At 34.4% G+C, this 13,279-nt stretch overlaps 1 protein-coding gene across 3 annotated transcripts in view; it reads right to left on the bottom strand.

Moving 5' to 3' along the window:
• Window positions 1-13,279, bottom strand: part of SPATA17 (spermatogenesis associated 17) — a 204,961-nt gene that overhangs the window by 58,371 nt on the left and 133,311 nt on the right. For all 3 annotated transcript variants that reach the window (XM_047840794.1, XM_047840793.1, XM_047840795.1), the window contains exon 9: window positions 9,758-9,893. In XM_047840794.1, coding sequence (XP_047696750.1) covers window positions 9,758-9,893 — 136 coding nt within the window. The remainder of the gene's footprint in view (window positions 1-9,757; window positions 9,894-13,279) is intronic.

Here is a 13,279-nt window from a genome sequence, read left to right as displayed (position 1 = left end):
GCACAGAGCCCGACATGGGGCTCCAACTCACAAACCATGAGATCATGACCTGAGCCAAAGTTGGATGCTTAACCGACTGAGCCACCCAGGTGCCCCAAGATTTTAGGATCTTTTTAATATACAGATGACCTGGAAAAAAACATAAGGGATTCTCTGTAAGAAAGAATTGACAAGAAAGTACAAATCTCGTGAGGGCCACAGTCAGTGTTTGTCTTGAGGTATGTATTTATTTACAGACTCTTAGAGTTTGGGTACACGATCAAGCAACTGACAACTGGGCGGCAGCAGAGTGTGAAGTTACACTGGAGAACTCTGTATAAATGCAGCACTCCTGACAAATGACATTCTCTGAAGATGAATGAGAAAAGGAAAATGACCCTAGGAGGGAGACCTTGCCATATGTCCCTGTCTCATTCTTGGCTGTCAGTTGAGTGGAGAGACAGAGGAAAAAAAGAAGTCTTTCCTGCGAGTTCCTAACAATGAACCTGTCCTCATATAGGTGTGGATGTCAACCGAAGTTCAGTTCACAGAGGTCCCAGGTGGGCAGTACCACGAAGCTCTTGGTAGAAACAAACAGAAACCATTTCCGAAGAAATGTACCTTAAACCAGGCATCAAAAATTCCCATACATAACGTTCCAAGGAACAAAAACTCATAATCCAAAAATTAAGACAATAGAAAATGTTAAATGAAAACCATTTTATTTTTTTATTTATTTAAAAAAAAATGAAAACCATTTTAAATAACAAAAAGAAGGCTGTCGATGAAAAAATCCATCATGACTCAGAGTTGACTGAACATCAAACTTTGGAATTATATAATGAAAACAACCTTTGGGCTAATTGCTGGCAGCCACAAAAGTTATTTATTTATTTATTTAGAGGAGGAGCAGAGAGAGAGAGAGAGAGAGAGAGAGAGAGAGAGAATCTCAAGCAGGTTCTGCATTGTCAGCACATAGCCAAATGTGGGGCTTGATCTTATGAATGGTGAGATCATGACCTGAGCCAAAATCAAGATTAGGGAGCTTAACCAATGTAGCCACCCATGCGCTCCAATTATTATTATTATTTTTATTTTTTTACATTTGTTTATCCTTGAGAGACAGAGAGAGATAGAGCATGAGTGGGGGAGGAGCAGAGAGAGAAGGAGACACAGAATCTGAAGTGGGCTCCAGGCTCTGAACAAGCTGTCTAGCACAGAGCCCAACATGGGGCTCGAACCCACGAGCTGTGAGATCATGACCTGAGCCAAAGTCATGAGCTTAACCAACTGAGCCACCTAAGCGTCCCACCAAAAATAATTTTTTAAGAGAATTAAAAGAATAAAAAATGAACAGGGCAGTATCAAAATTGACCAGACTCACTTGAAAAAGAAAAAAAAAAGTAGAGTGTGTATAAATAAATAAATAAATAAATAAATAATTGAGACAAGAAATCCCATGGATTTAACAATGGAGTACACACAACTGAAGACAGACATACAAAATAGTTTTAATAAAGTATACAACAATCAACATGAAGAGACAAGGCAAAGAAAAACATGAAATAAAGGTTACAATACATCACATATATAGAAAACATATCAAATCAGAATTCCAGAAAATTTAGAGAAGAGGAAGAAATACTAAAGTTTGAAGATGATATAGTGGCTGAGATTTTTCCAATTTGGTAAAAGATATTATAAATTAAGGAACCCAAAGAATTCCAAGCAGAATAAATAAGAAAAAAAACCTACCTCGAAAGCAAGTGTTCATGTATATAATTAAAAATAATAATAATAGAGAAAAAACAAGCTAATGAAAAGAAACATGGGCAAAAGACGTAAACATGTAACTTATAGAGCAAGTGACTAATGATCTGAAAAGATTTTTAGGATAAATTTTTATCAAAGTAATGTAAAATTTTAAAGATGCCATTTTCATTTGTAAAATTAATGATGATAAACGATACTCAGAATTGATGAGATGCAGGGCAATGGAAGCTCACATAAATTTCTAGGTGGACATGCAAATGAGATTACTCTTTCTGTCAGACATTTGGGAAGATGAATCAAAAGCCTTAAAAACATGCATGCTCTTTTTTAACCCAAGGTTTCTAAACAGCGGCATGAGTGACATTTTAGGGAAATAGTTCTTTGTTGTGGGGGGCTGTCTTGTGCATTATAGTAAATTTAGGAGTGCAGAGCCTCAAGGTGGGTGGTACTAGAATCTCGTAGCACCCCCTCGCACCCCCTTGCGCCCAGTGTCACAGCCACAAATGTGTCTATACGTTGCCCAAACTGCAAAATCGCCTGTGGGAGAGAATGGTGGCTTTAAACACATTTGTAGGCAAAGGCTGAGCTGCAGGAACGCTGCCCTCAGCACTGCTTCCGAATATGAACATTCAAAAAGATTAATTTAAGAGACAAATTAATATGAAATCACAGGAATTGGTTAAATAATAATATAGACACAGCACAGTAAAATTTATTCATGCTAACTTCTTCCACCTTTTAAAAAGGATACTTCACTATGTATTTCCCTATAGCTATTGCCCTATAAACCTCTCTTCTCCCTTTCACAGCCAAACTTATTCAAATAATTATCTACGTTTGATCTCTCCCTTACCCCACCCGCCAACCCCATTTTTTTAGTCCTTCTCAAGCTACTACAGTCCGGCTTAGTTCCTCATATGGTCATTGAATCAGCTCTTGCTAAGTAACCAATGACTTTCATTTCTCTAAATCTATGGAGCTTTTTTTAATCTTCACTTTCTTCAACTTCATAGCATCACTGGCCATGGTTCATCACTCTTACTGCATTATCTTTCCTTGACTTCTTTGATAAGCATATTCTTTTGGTTTTCTTCACGTTTACCTCCTTGACCGCTCGTCTTACTCCAAATGGCCATTAAACGTCAGCACTCCTCAAAACTTCTAGCCGCCCTCTCATTACTCTGTGGTTTTACTTTAGGCTATTTCGCTCATTTTCATGATTTTAAGGATTATTTATGAACCGAATTTACTAAACTTTATTTATGAACCAGATCTACTCGATTTTGTGACTCTGGTCAAAGCTGTTGTTTGAAGCAACAGACATGTATATTCAGCTATTTATTTAACATTTCTACTTGGATGAGTCAAAGTCATCTCAAACCCAAACATGTACAAGATTGAACTCAAGATTCCTTCCCTACAGTTGCCCCGCAAACTCTGATCCTTTTCTTTTCCCAATCTCAGTGAATAGTATCACTAAAAATTCAGTTTGTCCCTTGCAGAAACTTAGGAGTAATCAGAAAACTTTGTTTTTTCTTACTTTATCATATCCAATTCATTTTCAATTTTAACATTATGTGTATTCCTGACACTTCTAAAATTAATTCACATCTCTACAAATTTACTGTCACTCTTGTAGAATAAACTATACATTTTCTTCAGGGCAGTTTGACAATATATAACAAAAGCCTTAATAATGTGCTAGACTCTTACCAAAAAGACAAGGGATAATAATAAGTGTTGGTGAGGACATAGAGAAAAGGGGACCCTTATGTATTGTTCATGGCAACGTGAATTGGTACAGCCCTTATGGAAAACATTATGAAGTTCCTCAAAAAAGCAAAAATAGAACTACTGTATCACTCAGCAATCCCACTTCTGGATATATAACCAAAGGAAATGAAATCACTTCTCAAAGAGGTAAATGCACCTTCATGTTCACTACAGGTAACTCACAATAGTCAAGACATGGAAACAACCTATGTGTGCACTGATGAATGAATGGTTAAAGAAAATGTGACATGATACACACACACACACACACACACACACACACACACACACACACACACAAGCATATCATTCAGCAATAAAAAAGGAAATTCTGCTATTTGAGCCAACATGGATGAACCCTGAGGGCATTATACTAAGTGAAATAAGTCAGAGAAAGACAAATACTATATAATTTCACTTATATACGAAATCTATACTAGTTTAACTCCTAGAAACAGAGTAGATTGGTGACTACCAGGGACTGGGGATGGAGAAAATGAAGCAATATTGGTTAAAGGGAGCAAGTTTCAGTTTTAAGATGAATCAGTTCTAGAGAACTAATGTTGCTAAGAGAGTATGTCTTAGATGCTCTCACCACACACAAATATCCCTTTGACTTCTCCATGCCAAACCTGCAGACATAGCCAAAATGACACTTGAGTAAGTACCGTTCATGCTAATTCTCATGTTCATATAATAGTGCCAACACTTCCATAATGCCTAAGATCAAAATCAGCCTCTTTCTAAGACATCAACAATATTCACTCATTACATTTGCAGTCATTTGGGGGCTCCAAATTCTGGTAAACCTCCTTTTTTTGCCAAGTCAGATAAAGACATCATCAGGAGCACAGAAAGAAATTAAAGCTGTGATCCTATACCTAGGGATTAGGGCAAAAGTCTAGAAGCCTAAAATTTTCGCTGATACATTAACCTAATTTCCAACAACAACAAGATAAATAGAGGCATTTGAGGTTTTATTTTTTTTAATTAAGGTTAAGAGATTAACTGCAGAGAAGTGCAGATAACATACTCCAAGATTTTTGTCATTGAAGAATTCCTCAATTAGTAACTACGCAAAGAAGACTAGCATATGTTGACTTTTTGGAGACAAACTTAAAGAAGAACTTCTAATAAAGTTCAAGAATCACATTGGGACCAAAAATTGTCAAAAGAAAAATTTTACAGGCGAGCTATAAAACCTCTCACTGTCAAACAAAGATTCTGTCCTATACCATGCAGTACAGCTGCACATGTAGGGCAAACAGCTTACCTGGGGTAACGTAAATCTTACAGATCGCAGAAGGAAATGTTTGCCAGAGTCTCTTTAGAGCTGTACAGTTATTAATAATCTGACGGAAAGATCTCTCAATCCCAGACTCTACTGCAGTTACAAAATAAAAGTTTTTTTAATAGCTTACTATGCATGTGTTCTATTATGATTGTTCGTCACTCAAATGTAACATTTTGGACTTAAATGCAAATTAAGCCCTTAGGTTAATAATCATAGACTAATACGGTCAGATCTTAGCTACTGAAAATCTTGGATATATCACTGCACCCATTACTTTCATTCACAAGTTAAAATTCACATCAGAAATCCTTTGTAAAAGCATAACTGAAAATTACTACACAATACAATAAATCTATCAGAAACAAGGCAGTGATTAAAAAACATAGATAGTGTAAATACACATATTTTAAGATTATTCCATAGGTTAAATATTATTTTAATAAATAATATTTGGCTCTGTCCTGTTTTCTAAAATACATAAAAATGAGTATAATAAATACATACATATGCAAATGCATCTATAGATCTATAATAAAAATTATTTAAACTCCTATTTTTCCTGAAGCCTACTGGCCTCAAGAAGACTAATACGAGGGTAACCACAGGAAAAAAAAAATTGAAGCATTTCGGTCCCTGGTGCATTGTGAGAGAGAAAGAGAGAGAGAGAGAGAGAAAAAAAAACCACTTAAACTGAATACTTGATTATTGAAGGCCAACCTCATAAGCAAAATGTTTTCCCTCAATTACACCTAATTATTTAATTGTTTACATTTACTAATGAAACGAAACAAAACAAACAACTGTAAGGGGCTGTTTTTCAGCAAGTAAGTAATCATCAATCAACATGTACAGAAAGATTCTTAAAATTATATGAAGCTGGTCTGTTGAAATAGAATGGCATATTTTATCCCAATCAATGCATAAAAGTAAAATTATCCATAACTGAGGCATGTTTCTCTGCTGTACAGTTCAGCTGTAATGATCCCCACACACTGCACTTGCACATCAATTATGATAATCATAATCACGGTCGTTAAGCTGAATGTTCATTATTATCAGGATGCTGGTGACAGCAGATTCAATCACCGGGTGCAATGGGCAAGCAGTCACAGTCCCACCCAAGTTTCTGCAGACAGCGATGTGCCACATTAAATCTCTGATGTGTTCCACATCCCACTCCATTCCAAAAGCTGTAGACGGTAAAGGTCAACTTTATGTTCTGTGCAATATGCTTAGGTTCTCTAAATTAATTCTTCGGAGTACTAGATATTTTTATGCTTTGTAGCTTATGAAATCCTGTTTAGGACGAAAATGTATGTGAAAATAGCAAAAAAGGGCTGCCCTACTGTTGTAATTCACCTACAATAAGGCATATGAAGAAAGGCTCTATGAACATGAGCCGTCTTAAAAGTCTCTTCCTGAACTCTGCAAACATGGGAAAACATGAAATCGTTCCATTAAAATCAATTGTCTAAAATGCATATGAGAACTCATTCCAATTTAGATAAAGGCCTTAGACTATTACTTCTGCTTCAGTAAATATGAACATATGTGAATGTTTTGACAACCAAAAGAATGTTTCTAGTACGCTGTATTTTTGTATTGTCCAACTCTTTTAGATCTACCCAAATAGATTAAATTAATAGTGACTGACTGGTATATACTCCTTATTGAACTTCACTTTTATTTTAAAGATTGATATAAGTATGACAAAGGATTTATAACTACAAATTATTTACCTGAACTTAAAAAGTCTGACCATTTAAGACACAGGCCTACCAATCTAGTTGGAGGCTTAAGTTGGAGCATTTTATGAATAGATTAAAGAAATATGCGTAAGTGATATGATATGTTTTATTATATTTTTTCTTATAGATTTCCATGCTTTTAAGAAAAATAATATATATGTTAGTTTTCATTATTGATTTTCATACTATGAAGAAAAAACTGTACTATTTGCTCTCCATGTGTTGACTTTGTGATGTCCTTGTATAGTGTTATTTGTATCAACAGCATTAAACATAAAACAAAAATACTAAATAATATTTTATATTTAATTGAGTTAATGTGAATGTGATTAGAGAAACAGTACCTAATTAACATTTGATTTTCTCTCAACTGATACCTTTCAACATCGTGTAACAAATCATTTGAAAATTATAACCTCCATGCCTATAGAAGATAGAAGAGAAAGGGATGATCTGAAAACATGATGGAAAATGTGGAGAAACAGGAACCACCTATATTTAATTGAGCTGTTTCTTGGCTGAAATCAATTTACTGCTTTCAACTCAATGTCATGTACATTTAAATGTTTGTAAACAGTCTGTCTTCCCACAGAAGAAGCACAAACCAGGTCAGCTTTCCTTCTTCAATATTTGGAGCTTAATAACTCTAGCTTCCCTAAAACTATCCTTACTCCACCAATAATGAATAAATTGTTAACTACAACCTCAGTAATCAAGAAACAAAGTTTTATAAAAATAAAGAAAAAGAAGCCTACCTTTAGTAGTTTACTGGACCCAATTCTCACCCAAATCACTTAATATCAAGTCAAAATATAAATTATGTCTAATAGTTGTAAGATTTAACATATAAACAGCAAAATGTCTCCCCCTATATTGTGCAGATTACATTAGCCACACAGAAGAATGATTTGTTTATTTAATATGGTTATTTGAAGAGGTTAGAAAGTAGTAAGAAATAAGGAAGGAATGGAGAGAAGAAGGAATTTCAGTTTGTTTTTAGTATTTTTCTACATGGTTTTATGTAGGGTTAAGTGGATTCATGATTTAATAAGATTTTTAAAATCCCTACACGTTTCCATCTTAATTTTGAGGGCCTACAAGAACAATTATTTGTCATTAGCTTTTAAAGTATGTATACTTTCTAAAAGTATGCAGAGGCACACAATGATTCCTCAAAAGAACAAAATAAACTATTTTTCACTTTAGCGAGTAACCAAAAGTCTCTGTATGTCCATGAAGTTGCTTACTTCAATAAGACAAATGCATATTCTTTTTTTTTTAATGTTTTATTTATTTATTTTGAGAGAAAGCATGTGTCTGCACGTGAGAGAAAGCCAGCTGCAGGGGAGGGGCAGAGAGAGACAGAGGGAAAGAGAGAATCTTAAGCAGGCTCCATGCTTAGCCTTGAGCCTGACCAGGGGCTCAATCCCACCACTGTGAGATCACAACCTAAGTCGATATCAAGAGTCAGACATTTAACCCACTGAGCCACCCAGGCACCCCAGATAAATGCATATTCTTGGAATGTCAGAATGTATGAGGTGAATCTGTCATATAAAACCAAAAAGAACCGTATTATTTTAGGAAAGAAACATTTGCACAAGAATCTTTCTTACTGTAAAGTAGCTTAATGTCCTAAGGTAAGTCATTTATGTTTTAAAGAAATGAACACTTCCTTGAATTAAATGAAATGGTGAGAGGGCATAAAAGCAAAAGATGTTTATGTCAAATAGAAATAAGATGTAGATCATATTATGCACATTCAAAATATGAAATTAAATAGTTTGAAAATTATATTTAGCTTATATTCTAAATGGTTGCATATTAGGTAAAAGCAAATGCCTAGAATACATCATCACCAAATATTTAGGCTTGCCAATCAAGGAGTTAGGAAGAACTACTCACTGTACACATTCCTTATGCTATGGAATTATTATTTAGTATTTTAGAGATCATTTTTTAAGAAAGATGACTTAGTAGGTGAAAAGAAAAAGACACTTTCTAAAGAATCCACAGCATTCCCCAGTAACTTACCCTTGGTAATCCCATGGTTACAATATCCTAAAAAAAGATTTTTTCTTAGAGTTTAGTAAAATAAAGAAAGATCTCATTTTTCTTAAGGGTCTAACATGTTTCTTCCTCTTGAGTAATGAGGATATGTCTATAACTTGTGTTTTCCTCTTCGTCTTCGCCATCTATAAGCTGAAATTCCTGCTGCCACTGCAGTAATGTTCCCTTTATTTTGTGAGCATAGGCAACTGTTCTCATTTAAGATCACTTTCTCTTATTTTTATTTCTAAAATATAACCTTTGCTGTATTTGCCTTTTAGTATGGTGCCTTAAATCCTTTTGGAAGGAGGCCGTGTATAAATGAATAAATCCTCATTGACAGACTATTAATAGAACCAGTATGTCTAATATACGATATAGACCTCAGTGGCTTTAACCCTTTTCCAAAAAGTCACTTACAACTTCACTTTATCTGTGTAATTATTTTTTGTAATTAAGTTACAGTTTCTGTTAGATAATAGGACAAACACACAGTAACAACTTTCATTGGCCTCATATTATACAAGAAATCTTGGTGTTTTTCCTATTTAGAAATTTTTATGTAAATGCATACAAATATAACTCTGGAGTCATTTAATATTTATTTGCCTCTTCTTTTCTATATCATATTATATATTCCTATCTATCTATCCACCTATCTATCATCTATCTATCTATCTAGCTATCCATCTATCTATCATCTATCTATCCATCTATCCATCCATCTATCTATCCATCTATCTATGTATCCATCTATCTAGCTATCCATCTATCTATCATCTACTTCTCCATCTATCCACATACACACAGAGGTTGAGAGAAAACAACCAAACGCTGATCTCGTGCCTGAGAGGTGGACTCTACTCTGTAATCGCAGATTCAAACTTTGACCCTGACTGGCTTTGGCAAAGCCATGATGCATGTCAGAGATCACAGGGTGACTGACATATAACACTAAAAAACAAAAACACAAACCTTTCACTGCCACAAGTCGGCAGTGTCATGTATACATAAAATAGCTATAAATAATTTTATAACCAGGAAAGTGTTAGCTGCAATGAGAATATTTATATTTGTTGCAATTGGTGCATATTTTTAGCCTTTCCAAAGGAACATCATTTTTAAATGTTCACCAACTTACCTTGTCACAGATCCATTTCTTAGGATTTTCATCTCTAAAATGTTGACTTCCGTAAGAATTGGGACCATACTTGCTTGATGAATGCATTAATGGGATGTACTTTTTATTTTTATGGTAGGAAGAAAATGGCAAAAACCTGAAAGAATATTTAAGTGATATTGTTAATTTTATATCTACAGATATTTGATTTAAAAAATTAGAATTTAGAGAAGTACTAAAGCATAGTGAAAATAAAACATGGCTTGGAATCAGAATACCTGGATTCCACTTCAACCTCTGCCACTATCTCTGTTACTAACTTTTATGAATCTTCATGTCTCATTCAGTAAATGGAGATACCAAAACTTTTCTCACAGAATTTTTTGTAAGTTTCAAGTATCTTGGAAATATAGAAAAATTTCAATAAACTTATTAATGATGCCAAGTAACTTACTTAAAATTTATTGTGTGAACAAAAACTTTCTTAATTTAAAAATGGTATCCAAAAATGAAAAGGATGCCCAGTATAAAAAATTCTCATTGAAATGGGTTGTCTTCAAATATACTTTCCTTTTTTTATTGAGGTATAATTGACAAGCAAGGTTATATCAGTTTCAGATGTATAGTATAATTCAATATTTGTATATATTGTGAAATGATCATCAAGGTCTAGTTAATATCTGTCACCATACACAGTTACAGAATTTTTTTTCTTGTGATGAGAATTTTTTAAGATTCATTCTCTTAGCAACTTTGAAATATGCCATACAGTATTATAAATGATAGCATCATGCTGTACATTACATCCCAATAACTTACTTATTTTATAACTGGAATTTTGCACCTTTTTGACTCTCTCCACTCATTTCATCCACCTGCCCTCCGCCCCCTATCTCTGGCAACCACCAATCTGTTCTCGGTTATCTATCAGAACTTTTTTTTTTAAGATTTCACATATAAGTCAGATCATATGGTCTTTGTCTCTGTCTGACTTATCTCAATTAGCATAATGCCTTCAAAGTCCATGCATGTTGTTGCAAATGGCGAGATTTCATTCTTGTTTATGGCTGAATTATATTCCATTGTATATACCACATATTCTTTTTCCATTCATCCACTGATGGACAAGACATTTCCATATCTTGGCTATTGTAAATAGTGTTGCAGTGAACATGGGGGTGAATATGCTTTTCTGAGTTAGTGTTTTTGTTTTCTTCAAATAAATCCATAAGTGAATCTGCTGGATCATACAGTAGGGGGTTCTAGTTTTAATTTTTTGAGGAACTTCTACACTGTTTTCCACAGTGGCTGCACCAATTTACCAATTTGCATTCCCATCAACAGTACACAAGAGTCTCCTTTTGTCCACATCTTTGCCAACACTTATATCTTTCTGACGGGTGTAAGGTGACTCCTTGTGGTTTTGATTTGCATGTCCCTGATGATTAGTGATGTTGAATATCTTTGCATATACCTGTTGCCCATCTGTATGCCTTCTTTGGAAAAATGTCTATATAAGTCCTCTGTCCGTTTTAAAATTAAACTGTTTCTCTTTTTGCTATTAAGTTGTAGGAGTTCTTTATATGTTTTAAACATTAACCTCTTATCAGATTCATGATTTGTAAATGTTGTCCCCCATTAAGTAGGTTGATTTTTCATTTTGTTGATGGTTTCTCTTGCTGTGTAGCTTTTTATTTTGATGTGGTTCCACTTGTTTATTTTTGCTCTTGCTGCCTCGGCTTTTGGTGTCAAATCCAATAAAATCATCCCTAAGTCCGAGGTCAAGGAACTCACTATGATTTTTTTCTAAGAGTATTAATTAAGGTTTCAGGTCTTATATTCAAGTCTTTAATCCATTTTAAGTAAACTTTTTGTGTATGTTGTAAGACAGTAGTTCAGTTTCATTCTTTAACTCACCCAAATAATGAAGGCATCTTTGGCAGGGGTTATGAATAATGGGGCTTTTCAGTCACCCAGACCAGTATCCACATCTTAGCTTTGCCCTTGCCAGCTGTGTTCCCTTATGGATGTTACTTGACCTCTATATGAGACTTTACTTCCATCCAGGGTTGTTGTAAGGAATGAACAAGTAGAAGTAGCTTGTTGTCACAGCCACCATTATCATTATCATCATCATTCTTATTTTAATGTGTTACCATGATCAACATAAAAGATCAAATTTTTAAAATCCACATCTAAGATTTTGATGTAATGTGGTGAATTGTTAAAAAACCTCACCAGAACCCTCTGAAATAAGAGTAAAGAAAAAAAATTATAAATCTACAAGAAGAAAGAGGACAGGAGAGGAGAAACAGCAGATTAAAATACCAACAAATTTTGGGCAGGTGAAAAGCAGACAGATAATTCAAAACGACTGAAATCGCAGTTCCAGAAAAGGGAGAGGCTAAAGGGAAAGGTCAATGTTGCACAACCTTGGCGAGGCTCAGGGAAAAAAGCTACAGTTATTGCAGAAGGTGAGAGTGAGGGATAAAACTGGAAACAGATTAAAAGTCTACGCAAGGAGTGATTAAATCCCCAGGTTCCTCTCCCAGTCCATGCATCCATGAGAAGAGTTTATTGTCAGAAACTTTACACTGGAGAGCTCTGGTCTCAGTGGGAGCAGGTGGCAGGCCAAGGGGGAAGCACCAAATGGGATATATGGGTTTTAAATCAGTGTCTACTCAGTGAACTCTTCCCTTGCTCATGTCTATGTGAACTGGCAGTGGGACTTAAACACTTCATCTGACTAATGCATCTTCTCAAAAGATCTTGGAAATGCCCAGAGAAACAACTTCAAATTTCGACATTTGAAGATTTCTTAATGGAAAGCCTATCAGTCAAAAAGCCACACTCACACACAACTACAGTTTCTAGTCCGATTTTTAGAGTCTCCTCTAATACGAATGTAAGAATGGATTACCAGTTGGGGGAAATACCAACGTGAAAGACAGACACATCTCCAAGCATAAAAGACATAAAAGATAATCTGGAGGAAAGAAATCTAATGAAGGAAACAGGAATATACTTCAAACACTTTTCATTAATGTAATCGAAGAAGATATGGTACTAATGAAGTTGGAGTTTGATGCTTTTTTAAATAAAAGAAACATTTAGAGAAAAAGATCTGGGCAATAAAAAAATATATATTATACAGTGAAGTAGAATATTCTGCTGAGAAGAATATTCTGAAATTCAGACTTTGGAAAAACAAAGTTGAAGTTCAACAGATTTATTGACCCTAACCATTTGTCAATATTTTCATATATATTACCTCATTTAATTAACACAAGAAAGGCTTTTTAATAAAATCTAAATTCAATTGAAAATTTGTTTCCTTGCCATTACGTTCATAAATTTGCCTTAAAAAGTAAGGGGAAACAAGCATTATTTCATCATTTTTCACACTTCTCTATAATTTATTTTTAATGTTTATTAATAAGCTGCTCTTTAATATTTTTCCTAATGAAAAATTCTTAGGAAAAATTTGTTTAAAATAAAAATAAACAGAACACAGAGCTTTGAATCACACAAGATTACACACGC

This window comes from Prionailurus viverrinus, chromosome F1 (genome assembly GCF_022837055.1).
Source record: "Prionailurus viverrinus isolate Anna chromosome F1, UM_Priviv_1.0, whole genome shotgun sequence".
In the NCBI taxonomy this organism is placed as follows: domain Eukaryota; kingdom Metazoa; phylum Chordata; class Mammalia; order Carnivora; family Felidae; genus Prionailurus; species Prionailurus viverrinus.
This window is presented reverse-complemented; position numbering and strand designations above follow the sequence as displayed.